The following is a 22,370-nucleotide window of genomic DNA, read 5'->3' on the forward strand; positions in this document are numbered from 1 at the left end:
AGAAAAGAATTACTTTAAACATATCGAAAAGGTCATGCCGCATGAGTTTAATTTTATTCAATCAACGGAGTAGAAACAGATTACATGTTGTCTCCCTTCAGTAGTTCAGTAACAAACTTTTGGTTTTAACTGAGTACCATCTCTCTGCACTTACCTCAAAATGTCGATTCGTTTTATGGCTTCAGTAAAATCCTTCGAGAAAGGTTTGCAGGCGAACACATGTTGTTGAAACTTTATGTATGTCCGGTATATCGATGCACCTTTATACTTGAAAAATAATAGAAAAACACAATAATGAATCAATTAAGATCATTGGCTCTATTTACGATGTTATCTAGAAGACACCCGAAACAAACAATGAATACGATATTGCAATACTATTGACACAGAGTGCTTTACAACTAAAAATTTGCATCTAATAACTGAAATCCGTCACATTTACAGCGGTGATCAAAATCTGATTTCCCTTTTTAAATGTCGGGATCTTTTAACATTTTTTGTGTCAAAAGACCCCAACTTTTCTGGAAAAGTCAACACAGTGTCCCTCTCAACATTAGCTTTCTTTCGGCTCATATTAACAATGTTTGTTTTCTGAGGTCATTAACCACACACGAGGACCACCACAGCAAGCCATAAAAAACAATGTTGGTGGACCAAAGGTTGTTGATTGCCATCCACCGTTTCCTAAATAAGTAGAAATGAGAGCTGTCCAACATCAAATTGTAGAAACAATTCATACTACCAGTGTCCTCCTGAGCTTAAACCATAGTTAGTAGAGGGGACTGGTTGGGAAAGCCGGCGAACTTCAAAGGCCTAAACAATAGAGTCCCAGCCGAGGTTGAATTGACCCGTCACGTGACTCTGACTGTGCACACAACAAACAAGATGGCGGATGCTACAAACGAACTCTTAGTGTTTGGAGACGATTTTGAAACGATTTTGAACATGTTAGAGGAGGATGAAGCAATCGAGAAACACTTTTCAACTACAGAGATTGATGTAAGTATATTCTATGTGAATTCTTCGGCCTATTTCGGCCGTAGTGACCCTAAGTGTACCATACGCGACTCTTTGACAACAACTTGACCATCGTACCCAACGTTGACAAGTTAACTACGCGAAATTTTGTATCGCCAAGATACTGTCGAGCTAGATGACAAAACTGTACGTAAACGTAAGCTTAAATTAACTTTGAAGGCCATAAATGTCCATGCATTTTGCGGTAATGACCAAGACCACTTTGTGATCGTTTTTACCACAGGTTCAATCGGCAGATTTCGTTTGTAGTGAATGTGGAAAGAAATACAAGACAAGAGGAGGCTACCAGAGACACAGAGCTTCTCAGCATAACCCTAATGAAAACGACAGACAGGAACGGACGACTCTCACTCCAAGCAGTCTTGCTGAAATTGTAAAATATGCCATACAGACTGTAAACAGAGGCAGAGCTTTTGCACCAAGCCTTAGGAATGAGTTGAATTTGTACCAATTCAAACAATTTGATGAGGGAACTGATGAATTTACCGTGCTGAAAACAATTTTTGGTGGATATTTGAAAAATGGGGACATCGAGAAGTTTTATGGAAAATATTATGGTCAAGTGCCATTGCAGTCCAAAAAGTTTTTTTCAGGACTATCCCACAATGCTGCAACATTATTAGCAACTAAGGTGGCAGATAGTATGCTGGTATACTGCAAGTCCACGAAGGCTTGTTGTAGCAGCAATCATCCAACCCAAACTCTGTTATCAGAGAGAGAGAAGGCTGGTCTTCAATATGTGGGAGGTTATGTATTACATAATCTACACAAGCAGCATGCAAAAATATCAACAATTGAAAGCAATCATGCTATGGCAATCTTAAAAGCTGGAAAATTGGAGACAGGGTCTGATTCACAAAGACTGGTGTCAATTTTGAGTCGTGGAGGTCTTTGGTCCATAACCAAGCCAGCAGAAAAGATTTTTATCAGAACAGAACATTATTTTCGACAAATGACATCTACAGTCAATCTGGCTCGAGTTGACATAGCTGATATTGTGGGCAAATCAGTGAGTGATAGTGAATTGTTGTCAAATTACTATTTATTAGTTTCTGATGCTGAACTTGTTCCAGACAATCACATTGTCAAAGATACCTTGCATGGTATTGTACACTTGTATGTCAGGGTGCGTTCATTTTCTTTTGCCAAGGATATTATCCAGCGTCATAAAATTAATACGAAGCAATCAAAAGCTAAGGCACTTCGCAAGGAGATAAGCAGGAGCTGTGAAGAGCAACAACAAGAGAGGCTTCATTAGAACTGTTTTAAAATTTTTACTTTTTGCTGTATAAAAGAATGTAAAAAACACTAACATATGCTGCTAAAAAATGTTCCTTTTCTTGTTTCTGTTGGGCATTTGTTGCAAATATAACTCCTACTTAAAGCACTTGAAGACTGTGCATATATGTACATGTATTGGTTGCTGTAAACTGGAAAGTCAACAGATACTCGCTTTGATCTGAATAAAGTCCGGAAAGGGAAGGACTTTTTTGTTTGAAGTACCTCATTATGAGAAAATACAATCCCTGAGCAACCACTTTTCTAGCAATATTATTGCCCACTTGAAATATCACTCTTTTGGGTGGTTTTTTTAAAGTAAAAAAGCATTCAAATTTGGAGTTTTACATTCCCACTCTACCCTTGCTCTAAAATCAGTTGTCTGCAATGCCATTATGTCCAGTTTAATGTACATGTATTGAAACAGTCAAGCAATTTTTAATTTTTTTCTGCATGGAAGCTTGGTGTGTGTAACTTGATCCCATGCATGGCAGGCATCCCTTCTACCCCTAGTGTTCCCACTCTGACATGACACTGTCCTCTGGATTCTGATGGTGTTGTTGTTATATCCAAATGTGCGGATATCTGGATTGTCACTTCGCCTTCCCAGTTTGCGCTGGTTCCCAAAATATTCCTCCACTGGGTCCTGGCAGAAACGCTCTGTGAGCACGAACTCCATCCCTTCATGAAGCAGGAATTTGGTTGCCTCAATTGCAGAATACACTGTTATCTGGAAGCCCTCGTAGGTCTGCCAGGAAAGGAACATACGGGATCTGGTATTCTTGCTGAAGTTTCCTGGCCTATCCTCTGTGCTCTCCTTCCATTTCCTCAGATACTCCAAGAAATTCAGTAGAAACTTAAACCTGAAACCAAGTGGCAACCAAAAATGTTAGTAACACCAACTACTCTCAGCTGTCAACACTGACACTCGTATCTGTCGAAGTAACATTTAATACTATTGATTGTCATCTGCTGCTCATGCATCTGCGCAGTTGTCGCCGGGCATAATTTCCCCAGGATGCTATATTTCTAGTATCTGATTTCAACGAATTCTTCTTTCGCCCGAATATCAAACAATTTTGTTCTACAAACGGAATAACGCTACTCAATACGCCATCTTGCTTTGTGTGTGTGTGTGTGTGCACGGTCGTGAACACGTGATCACTCGAAAATCAGAACAAAGAGTTCCTCCTTTGAAGTTCGCCGGGTTTCCCAACCAGTCCCCTCTACTAACTATGCTTAAACGTACCGCAAAAACACTTATTGATACAGACAACAATAACTAAGACAGCAGTAGTGGCGTAAGTTCAGAAAGACATAACTGAAACTAAAACTGCCGTCAAACCATCGCACAGCTGGTTTGCATGCTTAATGAAAAAACGAAACTGTGTGATAATCGCGATCATTTTTCTCCGTTACAAATTTATTCTTCGCAGAGTATCCATAACCAAAGCAATCTTTCTTCCATATCGAGTTCGTTTTCATTCAAATTATATTTTTTCTCGTCCGACCCCATCAGACTCAATGAGTCAATACGTATTTCATCATTTGACCGGCAGGACCACGACAAAAAAGATTCTACAGTAAAATTGTTTCCTGTATTTATTCGATTCTTATTAGAAGTAATTTTCTTGGAAAATGTGGCAGAATCATGCAACTGCAAGGCGAAAGGCTATTCGGGAGTTTAAGATGTCAGTACGGCGACGTGTGGTAAAACGTTCCTGAAGAAAACCTTATTTATTTTCTTTTAAGTTTCTCACCAATAGCTCGATGCGTTAACCGTTTCTGTTTTGCTGAAGTTGACGTGTGGCGCCGTATGAGGCAGTAAACAAATGCAGCCATTTTTTAAAATTCTAATTAAAGGCAGAAAATCATTTTTTAATCGATGTCTTCCTCGGCGTTGCCATCCTGACTGCTTAAGGTCCCTTTTGTTCTGTATGGGACGGCTAAGAAATGTACAAAGTTTTAAAACGCACGTGTTTCGCTAGTGTTTTGCTCACTAGATCTTATGTTGCACTTCGTCATCGTTTCCGTCGCCGTCGTGGTTTTTTTTATAAGGGACCATAAGATCCGACGACGGCGAGGTCGTGAACTGGGGGGAATGGGGAGAGGTCGCCGTCGTAAGGCGCGAAAAATAACATTAAGAATACTCATGGAAGGCGCAGTCTGTTCCATAACAGGCTTTTGGTTTATAAGTGAAAATATAGAAATTTCCAACCTCGTGATCGATACATTCTATCAAGAGCACAATCACATAATAACTCAATGGAACAATACACTGCTGAACCCTCCACTTCTTGAAAACTATGCCCGTGCGATAAATCTAAAGGAAGTGCATTACTCAATTGCTTTGGTTTTATAGACGGAGCAATAAAGCCCATTTGTCGACCCGATGAAAATCAGGGGGTCGTTTATAATAGACATAACAAGTGCATAGTCTCAAGTGCCACTCTGTTGTCTTATCTAATGGTATGATAACCAACATCTACGGCCCAGTATGTAATTGATTTAATCTGATTTATTGCTCTTCCTTTTTTTTTTTTTCTTGAGGTTGAGATTTGAAACTGTACACCCTACCCTCAGCTAACTAAAACACTAATTTTTTTTTCCTCTTTAAGAGGGTTCCTCACGATCTGGGGCGGCATGGCTTCTCTACAACAAGAGAACCAATGGCCGCGTATGGTGACTCCCCCTATCTCCTACGTGTCCACCTCCAGGTCCCTTAAAGGGGTGCCAAAATAGCACCACAAATAGAGTTGTACAACAAAGAGTCTAAAAGTTTGTTATACAATGTAAGATTTTAGGTATAAAAACAAACAACAACGTCAAATATAAACTTGCCTGATAAATGATTTAAATGCTGAAACAAGCATTCATAGCAAAATCAAAGATATTACTAATATATTTATACAAAATTAAGCCGAGTTAATCTTATTTTTCTGAGGTAAACATCTGCTGAAAACTTTGCATCTGCTCAAGTTGCTTCTTAGTTTGTTCCACCAATACTTTTAGTATATCCTGATGATGTTTTCTTGGTTGATCTTCCTGTTTACCCTCAACTTCAACTCGTTGCTTTTGCAGCTGCAATTCTCCTTTCCACTTCTGAACGCGATCATTTTTTTCACGCAAATATGCAATTGTGTCACCTCCACTTCTACAACTTTTTTTGCTTTGGTTTCACTTCCTCCTCCTCTTCATTCCGCTGCCTTTTCTGAGTTCTTCTCAGGTTTTCTATAGCCTCTGTTTCTCATTTCCGCTGCTTTTTCGTTTTCAGTTGTATGATCGTTTTCTACGGTGTCTTCAGCTGCAGCTGCGACTATTTATTCTAGAGCCTTTTCCAACTCACTCAAATGACATTCACACTTGCCTCTCTTCGTCTTTCATCTTTGTTTTAAATTTTCGCTCAGCAGTATGTACCTTTCTCTAACAGCACGCCTACTGACTTTGAATCGGGGAAGCTTGAGGCCGTTCGGATTGTTTGCAATCTTTTCTCTGATTTTGCCTTTAGAAATGCTTCCCTTTTTGTACTTAAAGGGTTCAAGTTCTAGAATTTCTTGACACAAGCAGTTGTCATGTCCCTTTGTCCGCTCCCTGTTTGATCTGAAAAACCACAATAATATCTAGTTTAAGCAATTTTTCCTTAAACAAACTCGGGTAAATTATCTAGATTAGATTCCTGGTTTAGTTTTTATATTCATTAACAATATGAACTGAAAACAACTTGCTGAACTGTCTTATTTGAACTCGTCTCCATTTAGGCCTATTTCAGTCACGAACTTTTGAAGCTGTTTAGAGGGAGAAAGAAACTTCGGTCAGTTTTCGCCTTAAAATGAATTCTAGAACCATTTACTTTTGTCACAAGTTTGGAAAAATGTTGACAGTTCATCATATATTGAAAATATACGATAAGTTACTTATGTTTACTTAATTACGTTTTAGACAAAAGACAAACACTTCGTTTTGACGTCGCAGACAACACAGTTACGGCGGGAAACTTAGCGCGCCGGCTACCGGAAATGCGCAGGCAAATATTTTAAACTTCCGCTCGCCGTCGTAGACATCCGTCGTCGTCCCTAAAGTCCTTATTTGCGGATCGGTTCACGTCAACCTGTCGAGCCCTACGTTTATTAAGGTTTTCAGCCAATTCAGAGACTTTCATCTTCTATTTCGCCATTATTGATGCGTAACATGTCAACGTTGCGTGCGTTTGAACTGGATACCAAATAATTCTGTGCATTTTAATCGGCCACCCACACATGTACAATGTAATTTAGTGTTAACTACTGAGTTGTTCATTGGTGGGAATATGGTGACGATATTCCCACCAATGGCGTAGCTTCACTTGCATATAAACCCACACACAACCCACAATTCCTCCGATCGCTCTGACGAAGGGCTAATGCTCGAAACGTCAGCTTTTTTACCCTTTATGGTGGCTAATTAACGTTTTCAACTCAATTGTTAACTCTAAATTGCCTGTTATACTCTCCCACCGACGCAGCACCACAGTTTGCTCAGAAACTTACCCCCTTTATTCATGTACAATGTAGCCATTCAGAATATGGAGTTACCGTGTTTTTAGACCGAAATCTGGCAGCTCTTCTTCAATAGAGAACAATACGAGTCAGAATAGGATTACGATTGTGCATGTTCACCCCCGAGTTAATTAGTCTTTTGGTTACATTAACAGCAAACTGGTGTATGATTGTAGATGTCACTCATAGAATTTAAAAAATTATAAACGATTTTATTAGGGTTTGTGCAGAATTTCGACATTGGTTTAACTAAAACGGCAGTTTGAATCTCTCCTCTTGTCTATTTCCCGAGAGTGTATGTCATACAACACCTTCTTCTATCACGGGGTGTTTTTACCAACACACAAAACAGGAACAAATTACACTTGAAGAAAGCCCAGGAGGGCGATCAGTGAGCAATGTCGTAAAACGATATGTGACAAGATCCACAGTGTTTTGTCTTTCCAACTACATAACGGAAAAAATGGCGTTAAATATCAATGACCGTCAATCTTAACTTGCACCAACTTCAGTCAATACATATCAACGAAAGTCTTCATTAAAAGTGCTCTACCAGAGAACACATGTCCCCGAGTTGATTTGATTCAAGCAATACAAACGACTGATTGTCTCAGTTGCTTTCAAGACTACAATTACTATAGAAATTCATGGTCATTATTACATTGTCAACGCTAAAATGCAAAAATGAAATGCGAGTCTAAGTTAAAAGGTTTCGTTCCAATGATTACTAGCACGTTGAATTAAGCTTGGAAAACGAGAACTATCTCAGATACATAGAGATGATTCCTTGGAAAGTGCGTACGAACGATTTTTATTCACGGGTTGCGATAAACCATAAAAAAAAAATCAGTGAGCGCAGCGAACAAAAAAGTTTTTTGATGAATCGCGTTTTCCATGATATGAAGTTTTTATTTTATTCATACTTAGATTTTTTCTCACTGAACAAAAAATTTCAAAGATTGGAAGTAAACGACCTTTAAACGAAGAATGTGAAAAAGACGATTTTATCGAGCTTTTGACTTTTAAATTGTAAGCGTATTATCTATGGAACACATGAATAGTGAAAGTCAAAGTAAAAGTGTTTGTGAAAAGACCGCCTAAAAACGCAAAATTCGACTATTAAAATATGGATTCTGAGTATTTAAGGTTGCCCTCTTTTGATAAAGAGTCAGTGTAACTATCTGAAATGTTAAACGTTTAGTTCAAGTTCAACCCCTAAGGTGGACCACACTTGAAAGCATACATATGATGTCATTGTTTGTTCTTAGCCTTGCTCCAATGGTTTCTCAGAGTCGTATTTTGTTGGCTGAGTTTCCTTTTTAAGAAGAAAATGAATCCACAAAAAGTTACACGTCATATTTAGCTCCAAACCAGTGCTGGGTTGTGGAAGCAGTTGAGAACGAGCGACTGTGATCCTGATTTATATCGTTGCAGCTATACTCTCCGAAATTGTCTTCCTTGTTGATGAGTCCTCCTGGTCTTCTATCAAATTTAAATCCCCTCTCAATGCTATTGTAACTCCATATGTGCCAGGATGCCTCCTCTGACATTTCCAATTTTTTCCTTGCTCTTCAATATCACTAAAAGCAATTAAACTGGAAGAGACCAGAAACAATGAAAAGAGCTCGCCATGATTTGTTTTTCATCAAGAAAAATCAATACTTACAGCTGGGTGTCAAAACTTGTTGTCTCCACAATTAGAAGGGTAAAAAATTGTATTTTGATACGTTTCCAAAGAGAAGTTGAGTGTGATTCAGTTGAATAGCCCTTTTTTTTTCTTTTAGTCCTTCACAGAAGTGTCTTAATAGCTAAAAAAAAGGAGTTTCAATTTTTTTTTTCTTTTTTCTTTTTTTTTTTTACATTCGTGGGAGGATATACGTCGCAATGTGTCTTTAAATTATCTTTGGAAGAGTGATCACAAACAAATCAAGTAGTTTCACAACAAGTAGCGGTAGACACCAGCGACAGACAAAGAAGATCGCCGATACCTTTTAATCTTTCAACTGTCTTTCATTCAGAAAAATAGATACTTACAGCTGGGTGTCAAAAATCCTTGTCTCCCTATTGAAAGGAATGAAATAAACCACAGTTTCCTTCGTTTCCATAGAGGAATTCACTTTGTTACAGTTAAAAGATGCAGTTAAAAAATTTACATGAATTATGAATGATGGTCGATCCGGCTCCAGCTCTTTATTTTTGGCTGAGCTCTTTGTAAAGGGATCCACAAAAGCAAAGGTTCAAAAACTGAGAAACAGTCCAATTGGAAATTACCTCACTCAACCCTCCTTACTTTTGTATCTGCCGCCTTTGATGATATTTCAATTGGGTTTCTTTTAAGTTATTCGTACATTAAAGGAGCTGAATGTTTGCAATGACTTTTTAAAAAAGTATTAGTATGCAAAGAGAAAAAATAGAAAACAATTTAAGGATACGGTGCAGAAACACTAAAATTTAGTTTACACCACGCACAAAACTAATGTCCCAGGTTGGCACAGTGTCGTTTCTCAAAAAGCGCTTCATCTTCATCTCTTGGGCCTCACCATGCTGTTTAATATGGACAAGTTTCGCTCATAACATAATTTTTCAAAATTTGCGCAACGAAGCGACGTTTACTGCCTAGTTGGAACATTAAAATCGTGTCTTTGTCTGCGGACAAATTTCACCCATTTTCCTCTCACAGTCGGGATTGTTCGGGAACTGAAGCATTGTATGCCCGGTGCCGGAACGATCTATTCTGACAGCTTTGCTGGTCAGAGCCGGGGCACCAGCAACACAATATCGCCCTCGTTGTCGCGTATCTTTCAAACTATTCGCCATACTGAATTCGATTTAATGTCACGAAAGTGACGTCAGCGGTTTTTGGTCAAATCGTACTTTGGCTGCGCAATTCGAATACCATTTTTGAGGGGAAAATGGCATAACTTTAAAAGCTTCCAAAATTGTCAATTTTATCTTTGAACTTTCAAACTTCGGAAAAGTAGATTTCAAATGATAAACTTCATAACTACAATATAACTTCATGGTCACTTGGATTTGTATTTAATAACGTATTGACAGCGCGTCTAACAGTGTAATGTCTCTGTAAATCCACAAGCTTAAAGTAAAAGTCTGGAATGCGACTTTGAAAAAGACGAACACAAGTTCGTAACATTACGATGAGCAACAATCGTTCACAACTAATATGATAATATAATAAGATGATGTCTCACATTATGTACAACAATCCTGAATGACCTTTACACTTCACTGGTGCTTCTCTTGACAAACACCTGCTCCAACTACTATACCTACTTCATCTCCTACATTTTGAATACTTCGAAAATTGTTTCATGAACAAATGTGTAATGTTATAAAGTAAGCAGTGATCCTAACGAAGCACTTAAGTACCTTAGTCCTTGTGAAAGAGGGGCTGTTAAGGGCTTCTCACAGTTATGTATCGAGTCCCTAATATTAAAATCAAGCAAAGCTGTACATATTTATCACCTAGGAGAAATTATTAATATCTCCCTGCCACTAAGTAAATACCATTTCTCCTCACTGTACGGATTTTTTAAAGCGAAATCAAGAAACCTAAACTTAAAGCTTAGTTTTACTAATAATCAAGGTAACGAAGCCGAAGCTAATTTTCAATTATCAGTAAATAGAAAACGGTTGATTGACCGAGTCAAAAAAATGTCGCCTTACGACGACAAAACATGTCATAATTAGATTAATAGCATACAGAGTTATTTAAACATCTCTAAATCTAAACACAAGCATTTCAACTTACGCTTAGTCACTTGCTTGAAAAAAATTTGCATAAATCAACTAATGGTGAGCCCTGAATGCGTTTTCATGCACGAATATGAAAAAGGCCAATTTTATCGACCTTTGACTTTTAGGATGTAAGTGTACTATCTATTGAACATTACATGAAAAGATGAAAGTGCAGGTAAAAAGTGTTTGTAGAGAGGCTACCTACTTACTTCAACTATTGAAATATAGACGCTGTGTACCTAAGGTTGCTTTTGACGTCGCTCTTGTGCACGTCTGCATTCTACTGTAATAAAGAGTCGGTGTAACTATCTGAAATATTAAACGTTTAGTTCAAGTTCACCTCCTAATTGGACCAAGTTTGGAGGCACATGATGTCATTGTTAGTTCTTAGCCTTGCTCCGATGTTTTCTTGCTTTCAGTTGGCTGTGTTTCCTTTTCTGTGAAAGGAAATGAATTTGCAAAAAGTCACACGTCACATTTAGCTCCGAACCAATGCTGCGTTGTAGAAGCAGGAGAAAACGAGCAGCGGTGATCCGGATTTATATACAGGTTGTGAAATTTTCCGAAATTTTTTTCATCGGGGACTCCACCCGGTTTTCCATCTAATTCACATCCGAATTGTGTGCTTCTGTAACTCCTTATGTGCCAGGACACATTTTCCTGCTGTTTTGTGAGGGCGGTGCAATTAGAACAGGAGTTGCCCCGGATATTAACATATTCGTACATCTGGCAGGTGTTCCAGGTACCAAAAATGTCATGACCTGCCAGCTTAGCGCGTGCGTAGTCCGTATACTGCAGACCATCCGTAGGAAAGTTACAAGTTGCTCTCAGATGTGTGGAGTAAATAGCAAGAGACTGCATCTGTGATAAGGATAGTCGGAACTTGTTCCAATTCACTTTCCCCTCTCCAATATCAATCTCAAAGTTTTTGCCAAACTCTGCATAATTGAAGGTATTTCTCATGGACAAGGATAACGATTGTATTAATGTCCATACAAAGCCAGGTTCAGACTGCAAGTCACAGTATACAGAAAACCGTTCATTGTCTGAATTATAGATGTCGTATTTTCCTGATGTCGAGGCACCGTTCCTGGCTACATCTTTGCAGCTTCTCGGATGTTTCATCTTCTCACACCGCTGACCAGAGTATGTGACAGGACAGGTACAGTTAAACCTGATGCTGTGAGCGTCACAAATCTCTTGACATTCACCTCCATTGAGACAAGGATTGGTGCGGCAGCATCTTTCGATGCAATGATGCTTCTCTGGTGCGTATTTTTCTCCACCCTACAGCAACATTCAAAGGACGTTTTAGCTCACCATGCTCACCGAATTAGGTAACGATAACAAACAGTGCGAGCAAAGTATGTGTGCATACAACGCATAGCGGGGCGCCAGAGTGGAGATGAAATGTCCATCAAAATTAGATTTGAAATGCAGTAATACAACAATGGTCAAGTCAATGATGTCTTTATAAAATTTGTAGTCACTTCTGTTCTGCTGTTCCCTTCGCAGTACAACATGGCCTTTAAGAAAAAATTTGCGAGGAAGAGAGTGAACCCGATCCTCTCTTAGCCAAATCAGTTTGTTTTGGTTTTGTCTAGAACAATCATATCGCAGACAAAACGGTATGCATAAAATTGTCTTCGGCCCGGACTGACATATAACACAACTGTTTTTTAAGGAGTACCGCAAAACTTGATCATGTGGAAATATTTATTTTATTTACGAGCTTGAACATCTTGGGATATTTACTTTTTTTAAGAAAGTTCATAAATAAATGAATAAGGAATTAAATAAATAATCTTATCTCACCTTCACCGTGTAGCTTCTCACCAAATCATAATAATTTCCCCCTTGCCTCCATTTCATCGCCGCTGGCTCCATGTCTTTGTTAGCGTCGTTGAGCTCACAATTGTTTTCTTTGGATAGAGGGAAATAGTTCATGGATACACACAAGCAGTCATCTTTGCACTTCAAGTGACACTGGATGGCGTTTGGGACTGTCAATCTTTCAAACAAGTGACCCTCAAGAATTTGGTTATGGATGATATCGTGATCGATAGCAAACTTGAAGTTTTGACAAGTTACTTTTTTCTGTGCCTCAATGGAGAGGGTCAAATGGAATACAAACAGCACGACTTGGAGATATTGTACGATGCCCATAATGACAATAGCACTACTAAAGTGAAGAAAAAAAAGATACATGATTATTTCATCTGATAAGCATGGGGTAATCTGGAACGGAAGATATAGATATTTGGGTCTCTTGCTTAATTGCGACGGAAAGAAAATAATCGTTAGCAGTAAATTGGCAAAATTTTAGTCGTTATCCTTAAGAGCCTTAACCATATTGAGACCTTCTTCTGAGTCAGTAAACGTTTTGGAAGACAGTGAGGAGTGTGTTCGTCTCGCTGTGAAGTCGCTCTTCTCTACAGAATCACTTATTTGCGGAATTTCGAAAAGAAGATTGGGAAAACATTCAAGCCCAAACGAAATTGCTCCTCGACAGTTTCTGTTAGGAATGCTCTACAGAAGGAGCCCGGCGTAACTGACGTACCCTGTAGTTTAGCCCAAGCTGAACACAGTTTACAAATAATTGATTGTTAGCTCAAATTTAAAGCTGATTTCTCTTCATTGCCCAGGTTTCAATGGAGGGAGATATATCGGCAAATGGAACTGATATAAAACGTAAACGTATCGGGTAATTGCTGATTAAAAGTATATCAGTTACAGTTACTTAAATGCAAAGCTAAATATCGAAGTATATCAAATCTCAGTGAAACAGCCACTGCGATGAACTTTATCAAAAACTGACGTTCATGTATCAACTTTGAGGAGTGTTACTTGAAACGTAAAACTTTCAAGAGTTTCCTTTGTGTCCTTAATAACAAAAGTAGCGTTTTGAAAATAAGGGAGATCTCCGAACGTTATGTGTTACAAAACCAAAACAAGAGAAACTCTACCCAGCATCAATTGTTAGAGATCCTCCTTCAGCTACCGCACTTATGAGTCTCTGCACTCTACAAAATCTACTCAAAGAATGATTTGGAATGTGTTTTTCACACTTTAATATTTGAAGAGGGTCGCATTTTATTATTTACCGTAGGAGTATAGGATGGAGAATATTAATGAAAGCTCTTAAAGTGTTTCATTAGCATTTTATTAGATAGCGTGCAAAAGGATATCCTGCGTGTATCCGGCCCGTGTCTGAATATGCTTGCCAAGTTTTCCACAATGGTCTACCTGAGTATCTCTCTGAAGAGCTAGAGAATATTCAGCGCCGTGCAATAATTTTCCCAGTCTTAAGATACCAAGAAGCTCTTAAAGAGTGCAGTATTGCCACCCTCTACCAACGGCGCCAATTGCTGACGGAGCGCCTTTTCAGTGAGATCAAAGACAACACCTGCCACGAATTACATGGCCTTTTGCCGTCATGTTATCTTACTACCGTAACCTTAAGGAGAAAGCGCGCTTTTAACGTACTTTTTTGCAGAAAAAATAGACTGAAGAATAGTTTTATCGTGTACAACGCGGCTATTTCCTAATGGCTTTATCATGTGTGATGCGAATTTTAATATACACATATAGTATTTTTTAGGCTTTTTTTATTTTATTTTTTATTCCTTTTTGTATTTAGTATTAAGTAAACATTTTTACAGTCTGTAATAATTTTTATCCATGTTTTGAAAGTCACTGTGACGATTCTGTGTACAAAATCAAAAGCAAATATCTGCGGTGTGAATGAAAATCGATAGCTTGTGGGCCGTAGTACCACCGATAGGTGACACTTCTTTACAATCAGGTGTTTCGAATATATTCCAGTCAAGGTTAAATTGACTTATTAAGATTGTCGCAGTTATTTAAGTTCTACATTAGCGTGATTATTGCATCAGTCAACTGCTGCTCGGAAGATGAGTCAACGCCCAGAACCTTCTAAGCTTGCATGTGGAAATGGGCACCGAAAGCTATTTTTCTTTTATCAGCGCCACGTTGTAATTGATAAGAGATGGAAAGTTTTACGTTCGTTACTCGCTCAACTTATCCATGTTTTCAAACTGGAACGAATAATTGTTCTGCTTAGGTTATTATTTTTCCAACTTGTTTTAATCAACCCAGTTTGCTATTGATATTTCACTAAGAGTTTCAATCGCCCAACGACGTATAAAGTTTCACTCATACATTTAGAAAAATGCATGAAAAAATGGTAAGATATCACAAAGTCGTTCTCAAACTCTGACTCTTTTCCAAAAAGATGTGCTAATAAAGAACAAAGATGATAATATGGGACACTTGTCATCATTGATACTTCTTTAAATTATGTTAAGTTGTCATTATTTAAAACAGGAACCGAATGATATGAATTATCCAAGACCGCACGCCATCCATTCACAGTTTAAAAGCGTCAACTAGAGTATGAGAGACTTAGGTCAGACTTCACATTTGGAGAGTCTATTAGTCATCAAAACTGGAAGTAATAATAACATCGAAATAGAATATAACCCGAAGCAATTTTACTATTTCTCCAGGCATTATTGTTGATGTTAAGTTGTTGTTTTTTTTCTTCCTGTAGTCATTCACCCCACACGAACACTCACAGCTAGGCCTTGAAATGATCGTCCGTGAAGTTGTTTGTGCATTAAAATACGACACAACTCGTAAAAATACTCAGCTACAAACCAAAACGTCTAATAAGATATATTCATCCTAAAAAATACTAAAGAAATAATAAAATAACTTCCTATAACTTCAAGCTTTGACAAAAACAAAACGAACAGACCCACAATAGGAGAGTAAAAATTTCCAACTCATTTATTAACTGAGGAGGGTTGTCCAATACACCCAAACCGCTGCGAATCGTCAAACCGGAAATCGATTCGCGGCTAAGTGGTGTTGTGATACCGGAGTTCTGAGAAACCATCTCTCAAAACATGGAAACGCATACCGGAAGTCAATTTGTAAGAGACTTAGAAAATATTCCGCAAGTGTCTGCGATAGGGGGTTGAAGATGTTGTCGAATCGACTCGAATCGAACGACCCGTCATACCGGGTGTCGATTTGCAAGACACTTGGAAACGCATACCGGAAGTCAATTTGTAAGAGACTTAGAAAATATTCCGCAAGTGTCTGTGAAGGGGGGGTTGTCGATGTTGTCAAATCGACACGATTCAACTTGATTCGAACGACTCGTCACCACAAATGACGACCCGTCATACTGGATGTAATTTGCATCCGGTATGACGGATTGTCATTTGCTGTGACGAGTCGTTCGATTTGAGTCGAATCGTGTCGAATCGTCAACATTTGCTACACTGTATAGTTTATAAATTCTGACGATAGACTTCCGGTCGTCTCAAGCCAGTTGCCGAGAAAGAGAGAGCATTTTTATGATTAAACCTCTTTTCAAATCCTTCGACCAGGTACATGGTGGACTCGTCCTCTAAACAACAGATACAAAGTGAGCCGTTTTCGACTCCAAAGATGTAAATATTTCTTTGTGCAAAAATATAAAAGTGGACTTCTATCATCCTGCTGACTCTTGTATGTATTTACAAGGCTGGAGAAGAGATAGGTTTTCGAGTCATTTAACTGCAGATGTCTCTTTCACTCTCAATACAAATATCAAACTAGTATCTGAGATCACGTAAATTGATGAAACAGCATTCAGGCGATTAAATGAAATGTGATACTGCCCCTTCCTATAGTTATCAAGTTGTCTACAAACAAACTTAGCGCAACTATGCAATTCAGTCTTCGTCTTAAGCTATGCAGCCTAGTTACATAGCAACTAAGACCCCAGTTGGTCTATAACCTTGGTTGTTGTAACCCCTGAAGATAATATATTTTAATTTTTTAGCCTTTTTAGTTGAATTTAGGATCATGTTATATCAATTGCATGTGTATGTTACAGATATAAGTTTATATAAAAGTTCGTAAGGCGTATTTGAACATATTCGTATGATAGCTTACGCATACAAGCCATGAATCATTACTAAACTACTACTACAGAGCAATTTTGTTCCTGTTTTCAAAAGGGAGCCAAGATTGCATTAGCTTTGCATTTTTGGTATAGAGAATTCGGGCTTATCTCCTACCTAAGCAATGCATAGCTAAAAACAATCTCAGATTACAACGGTTTGCTTGTTTCTCTTTGATTTCTTAATAGTTCCTGTGATATCATATTTTGTTCTGATTAGCTGTCTATATTGTTTCGGTTTGACAATACTCGTTGAAAAATCGTTCTATCAACGTCATACAATCAAACATCTTATAGGAAGCGGCTGTAACGAGACTCAAAATCAATTCCTTCGATTTCAAAAAAAAAGGTTTCCGAGAAACCAAAGGTCTATGCTGATAAAAATAAAACAAATCAAAAAGCAATCACAACCAATAAAAGACAGAATCCTTAAAGAAAAGAAAAAAAAAACCTTATCTATTACTCAGAACTCATTCTAGTTTTAGCAGATTATTGGAACTTAGAACAAACTATTCATGTTTAACCCCAAACCAGTATTGCGTTGTAGAAGGATCCGAAGAGGAGCAGCGGTGATTCGTATTTATTGCTCCGGAACGATACCGTCCAAAACTATTTTCGTTGTCAACTGCTCCTGGTGACCCATCAAAATCGCATCCGTTTTCCTTGCTTTTGAAACTGTTCACGAACCAAGCACCATTAAGATCCATTCTCGTGTAGGCGGTGCAACCAGAACAGTTAATTCTACGGATGTTAATATACTCAAACAGTATGCAATCTCCACCCCAGTCACCGAATATGTCATGACCTGCCATAACTGCGCGTGCGTAGTCCGTATACTGCAGGCCATCTGCAGGTAAGTTGCATGTTACTCTCAGATGTGTGGAGTGATTTGAGAGAGACTGCATATGTGATAAGGAAAGGCGGTAAGAGTTCCATTCTGATTCATTGTTATTGTCATTCACAGGAAAATCCGTGCCAAACCCCTTATCTTTATATGTGGCCTTATTGGCGATGGAGAACGACTGTATCAATGCCCATACAAAGCCAGGTTCTGACTGCAAGTCACACTAAACAGAAAACGGTTTATTGGCTGAATCAAAAATATTGTATTTTCCTGATTGTGAGGCTCCGTTGTCAGCGATGTCTTTGCAGTTTCTTGGATGTGTAGTGTGACCACAACGCTTACCGGTGTATTTGTAAGAACAGGTGCAGTTAAACCTGGGGCTGCGATTGTCACAAATCTCCTGACATACCCCCCCGTTGAGGCAGGGATTCTGGTTGCAGCATCTATTAACGCAGCGATGTATCCCTAGAATGTAGCTTCCTCCACCCTAATTGAAAATGAACCTTTTTTCCCTCAAACTATTCCTTGCTTAAGGTAAAGTCAAGCGGTGCAGATATTCGGAAATAAATTTATAGGAGGGGGGACGTATAAAAAAGAATTGGTCTTAGCTTGCGTATATCAAATTATGGATGCACGCGGGAACTAAGTTTTAAGAGCACGAGAGAAGCGTAAGGGTTGCTTGAGTGCTCTTCAAACTCCCAAGTGCATCCGAAACTCGAGGTATAGGTAAAATGTGAACAAATTCCGTTATAACATAGCATGCAAGTTGTGTAAGAGTTCATTACAACTTTGTCTGATTAACCTGGTAATCGTGTTCTACCCGAAAACTATGAATAAATGACAAGGTAAAAATGACCAAGAAATATTTTGAGACCAAATCTTTATTCAAAGAATTGTAAATTTTCTGCTCAAAAGCAGAAACGAACGAATTTCTTGCATTCAACATGCTTCAGTCGTTGTTTACTAGAATTCAACTCCAGAAATTTGCGCATGTTTCTGTTAGAGATTTTGAGAATTCTGAAATTGTACGGTTTTAAAATTAAAATCTGCTGTTTAACAATACTTTTAGGATATATCAACACTTACAACTGATATCAACCGTTCAAAACACGAAGCAAAAGCCTATAAATTTCTCGCATTTACGAGACACGTGTGGAAGATTTACGCTGCTTGAAATGCCGCTGTTTACTAAAATTTACTACCCGAAAATTGCTTAGCTTTGAACTAAAAATTGTGAAAATCGTACGATTTCTAAAACAAAATTTTGGTACATTTCAATGCTTCACAATAATATTTTCCGCTCTAAAGAAGAGTCCCCAGCGTCGCAAAGTCTCAGTTGAAGTCAGAAAACTCAGTTCTGTTTCCAGCCATAATTCTCATCGCGTTTGTAAATAAAATATTGTCAACTCTGAAACTAATTACGTCGCTCGAAGAGCTACTTGCTCATTGTTTTTTTCGAAACGAGTCTTATTCAGCATATTTTGTTTTCCTTTTGAGCTACAAAGGTCTATCTCAGTCGGGATAGAACGGAAAAAAAAATCTTCAGTGATAGTTTTGAATTCTCGGGGCTAAACTAGACGGGACTTTTAGCCGAAATGAAACTGCACACTTCATGTTATGGATGCAAGGACGTGTACTAAATTTACATTGAGTACTTTGTTATATATTTAGACTTTCCCTTAAACAAACATATGGCAAAAACATGCTGTTGTATTCGGCGCGCGGGCAACAACTGCGTAATTGCAGCCCGGTCGGGATACATTTGAATTTGATCAGGGGCATGTGACTAAGAATTAACCAATTACAGTCCTCGTTTTGTTGAGTGAAAGTCTAGGTATATAACAAGGATTTTTATTACGGTAGCTCCCTTAGGATATAGGTAGGCCCTGCACGCGCGCTAGGTTGTGCTAAAAATGTAAGTGAGAAGAAAAACTAAGACAATTCTATCGAAAACTCACGATTCTATCTCTCACCTTCACCGTGTAGCTTCTCACCAAATCATAATAATTTCTTCCTTGACTCCATTTCATCGCCGCTGGCTCCATGTCTTTGTTAGCGTCGTTGAGCTTGCAGTTATTTTCTTTGGACAGAGGGAAATAATTCATGGATACACACAGGCAGTCATCTTTGCACTTCGTGTGACACTGGAGGACGCTGTGAACTGTCAATCTTTGAAACACGTGACCCTCAAGAATGTGATTATAGACGACATCTTCGCCGATAACAATCTTGAAGTTTTGACAATTTACTGTTGGCTGCCCCTCTTTGGTGTGGGTGAGCTGAGATACCAACAACATCGCATGTAGATAGCGAAGAACACTCATGCTGGACCTTAAAACGTACAAATGAGATGGATATCTTCATTCCATAATTATGCCAAGGCGTTTAAAATTTAGTAGCAATCGGAGTCTACTTAGAAAAAAAGGCAAAAAATCGTGAATAGGTACGTGATCGTACAATGGTGTAAACGCGACTCGACCTCAGGTTACGATCAAGATCTTAACAAGCGCCTTATATATAGTTTTCTCTTCTTTTGACGCCAAAGTGATTAGGTAATGCTTATTGAGAAAGGGAGCATCGTTCTACGAGATCAAATATCTCGATGACAGATTAAATAACTAATATTGAAAATTAGCCGAGGTTGAAATGAGAATCTGAGCTACAGTGTGCATGGCGCACTAGATATATTTTACTGTGTCGATAGTAGAAAAAAGTAACTTTAAACTTATCGAATAGGTCATGCTGCATGAGTTTAATTTTATTCAGTCATCTGAGTAGAAACAAATTACATGTTGTCTCTTCCCTTCAGTAGTTCAATAACAAACTTTTGGTTTTAACTGAGTACCATCTCTCTGCACTTACCTTAAAATGTCCATTGTTTTATGGCTTCAGTAAAATCCTTCGAGAAAGATTTGTGGGCGAACAGATGTTGTTGAAACTATATGTACATCCGGTAATATCGATGCACATTTATACTTTAAAAATAATAGAAAAAACGATAATGAATCAATTAAGATCATTGGCTCTGTTTAAGACGTTACCTTGAAGTCATCCGAAATAAACAATGGATAAGATATTGCAGTACTGTTGACACAGAATTCAACGGAGAGTATTTCACAACTAAAAATTTGCATCAAATAACTGAAATCCGTCACATTTACAGCGGTGATCAAAGTTTGATTAACCTTTTAAATGTCAGGAACTTTTAACGTTTCATGTCAAAAGTTCTCAACTTTTCTGGGACAGTTAACAAAGTGTCCCTCTCACCATTAGCTTTCTTTTGGCTCATATTAACAATGTTTGTTTTTCCGAAGTCGTTAACCACGCACCAGGACCACTACAGCAAGGTCGGTGGAACAAAGGTTGTTTGTTGCCATCCACCGTTTCCTAATTAGGAAGAAATGAGAACTGTCCAACATTAAAGAAACAATTTAAACTACCAGTGAACTCCTGAGCTTAAACATACCGCGAGAACACTAATTGATACCGACAACAATAACTAAGACGGCAGTAATGGCGTAAGTTCAGAAAGACATAGCTGAAACTAAAACTACCGTCACACCATCGCACAGCTGGTTTGCATACTTAACGAAAAAAACTAAACTATGTTAGTTTAAAATCGCGATCATTTTTCTCCATTACAAATTTATTCTTCGCAGGGTATCGATAACCAAAGCAATCGTTCTTCGATTTCGAGTTTGTTTCCATCCAAATTATATTTTTCTCATCCGACTCCATCAGGCTCCATACGTCAATATGTACTTCATCATTTGACCGGCAAGACCACGACAAAAAAAATTCTACAGGAAAATCTATTGCTTTATTTATTCGAGTCTTACAATTTATTAACAAAGCGACTTCCTTCAATATTTCTGTTTTGTTTTCTCATTTCCAACGTTAGAAGTAATGTTCTTGGAAAATGTGGCAGAATCATGCGACTGCATGGTGAAAGGCTATTCTAGAGTTTAAGATTTCACAACGGCGACGTATGGTAAAATGTTGTTGAAAAAAACATTATTTATTTTACACTAAGTTTCTCACCAATAGCTCGATGTGTTAACCGTTTCTGATGGTACGACATCTTAACTTCGGCATAACATGGGAATGTGGTGTCAAGTTCAAGGTAAAAAAGGTGATTGCTGTGGAAGTAACCTTGTTGAGAAAAGGTATCAGTTGGTGATTTCATGTCTTTTTTCTGTATGGGACGGACGGCTGAGAAATGTACAAAGTTTTACAACGCACGGGTTTCGCTATTGTTTAGCTCTTTAGATCTTTTTGTTTCGCTACGTTCTCGCTTTCGTCGCCGTCGTGGTTTTTTCTAAAAAGGGCCTTAAGATCCGAGGACGGCGAGGTCGTGAACTTGGGGGAATGGGGAGAGGTCGCCATCGTAATGCGCGAAAAATAACCTTAAGAACACTCGTAGAAGATGCAGTCTGCTCCACAACAGGCAATTCTCCTTCTTTCCACTTCTGAACGCGATAATTTTTTTTCACGCAAATATGCAATTGTGTCACCTCCACTTCTACTGCTTTGTTTGCTTTAGTTTCACTTCTTCCTCCTCTTCATTCAGCTGCCTTTCCTGTGTTCCGCTCAGGTTTTCTACAGCCTCTGTTTCTCATTTCCGCTGCTTTTGCGTTGTCAGTTTTCTTCTTATCGTTTTCTACGGTGTCTTAAGCTGCAGCTGCGGCTATTTCTTCCAGAGCCTTTTCCAACCTACTCAAATGACATTCAATTCCACTTGCCTTCTCTTCTTCTTTCATCTTTGTTTTAAATTTCTCGCTCAGCAGTATGTTTCTTTCTCTAACAGCAAGCTCACTGACTTTGAATCTGAAAAACTATAATAATGTTTAGCTTCAGCGATTTTTTTCCTTAAACAAACTCAGGTAAATCATCTAGATTAAATTCCTTGTTTAGTTATTATTCTCATTACGAATATGAACTG

At 38.3% G+C, this 22,370-nt stretch overlaps 2 protein-coding genes and 1 pseudogene across 2 annotated transcripts; 1 reads left to right on the top strand and 2 right to left on the bottom strand.

Annotated features, from left to right (window-relative positions):
- The first annotated feature begins 761 nt into the window (after positions 1–761).
- Positions 762–2,523, top strand: LOC149042918 (uncharacterized). Its single transcript, XM_089213744.1, has 2 exons — positions 762–999; positions 1,262–2,523. Exons 1-2 carry the CDS (start codon positions 886–888, stop codon positions 2,294–2,296), a joined length of 1,149 nt encoding a protein of 382 aa, XP_089069870.1. The 5' UTR covers positions 762–885; the 3' UTR covers positions 2,297–2,523.
- Positions 2,524–11,072: 8,549 nt separating this feature from the next.
- LOC149042919 (uncharacterized) lies at positions 11,073–12,773 on the bottom strand. The gene is made up of 2 exons (XM_089213199.1): positions 12,423–12,773; positions 11,073–11,894 (listed from the first exon to the last, which is right to left on the bottom strand). The coding sequence occupies exons 1-2, from the start codon at positions 12,771–12,773 to the stop codon at positions 11,073–11,075; spliced, it is 1,173 nt and encodes a 390-aa protein (XP_089069325.1).
- Positions 12,774–16,692: 3,919 nt separating this feature from the next.
- Positions 16,693–19,752, bottom strand: LOC149042920 (uncharacterized; annotated as a pseudogene).
- Positions 19,753–22,370: the final 2,618 nt, after the last annotated feature.

Source organism: Pocillopora damicornis, chromosome 7 (genome assembly GCF_964200805.1).
Source record: "Pocillopora damicornis chromosome 7, jaPocDami1.2, whole genome shotgun sequence".
Classification (NCBI taxonomy): Eukaryota; Metazoa; Cnidaria; class Anthozoa; order Scleractinia; family Pocilloporidae; genus Pocillopora; species Pocillopora damicornis.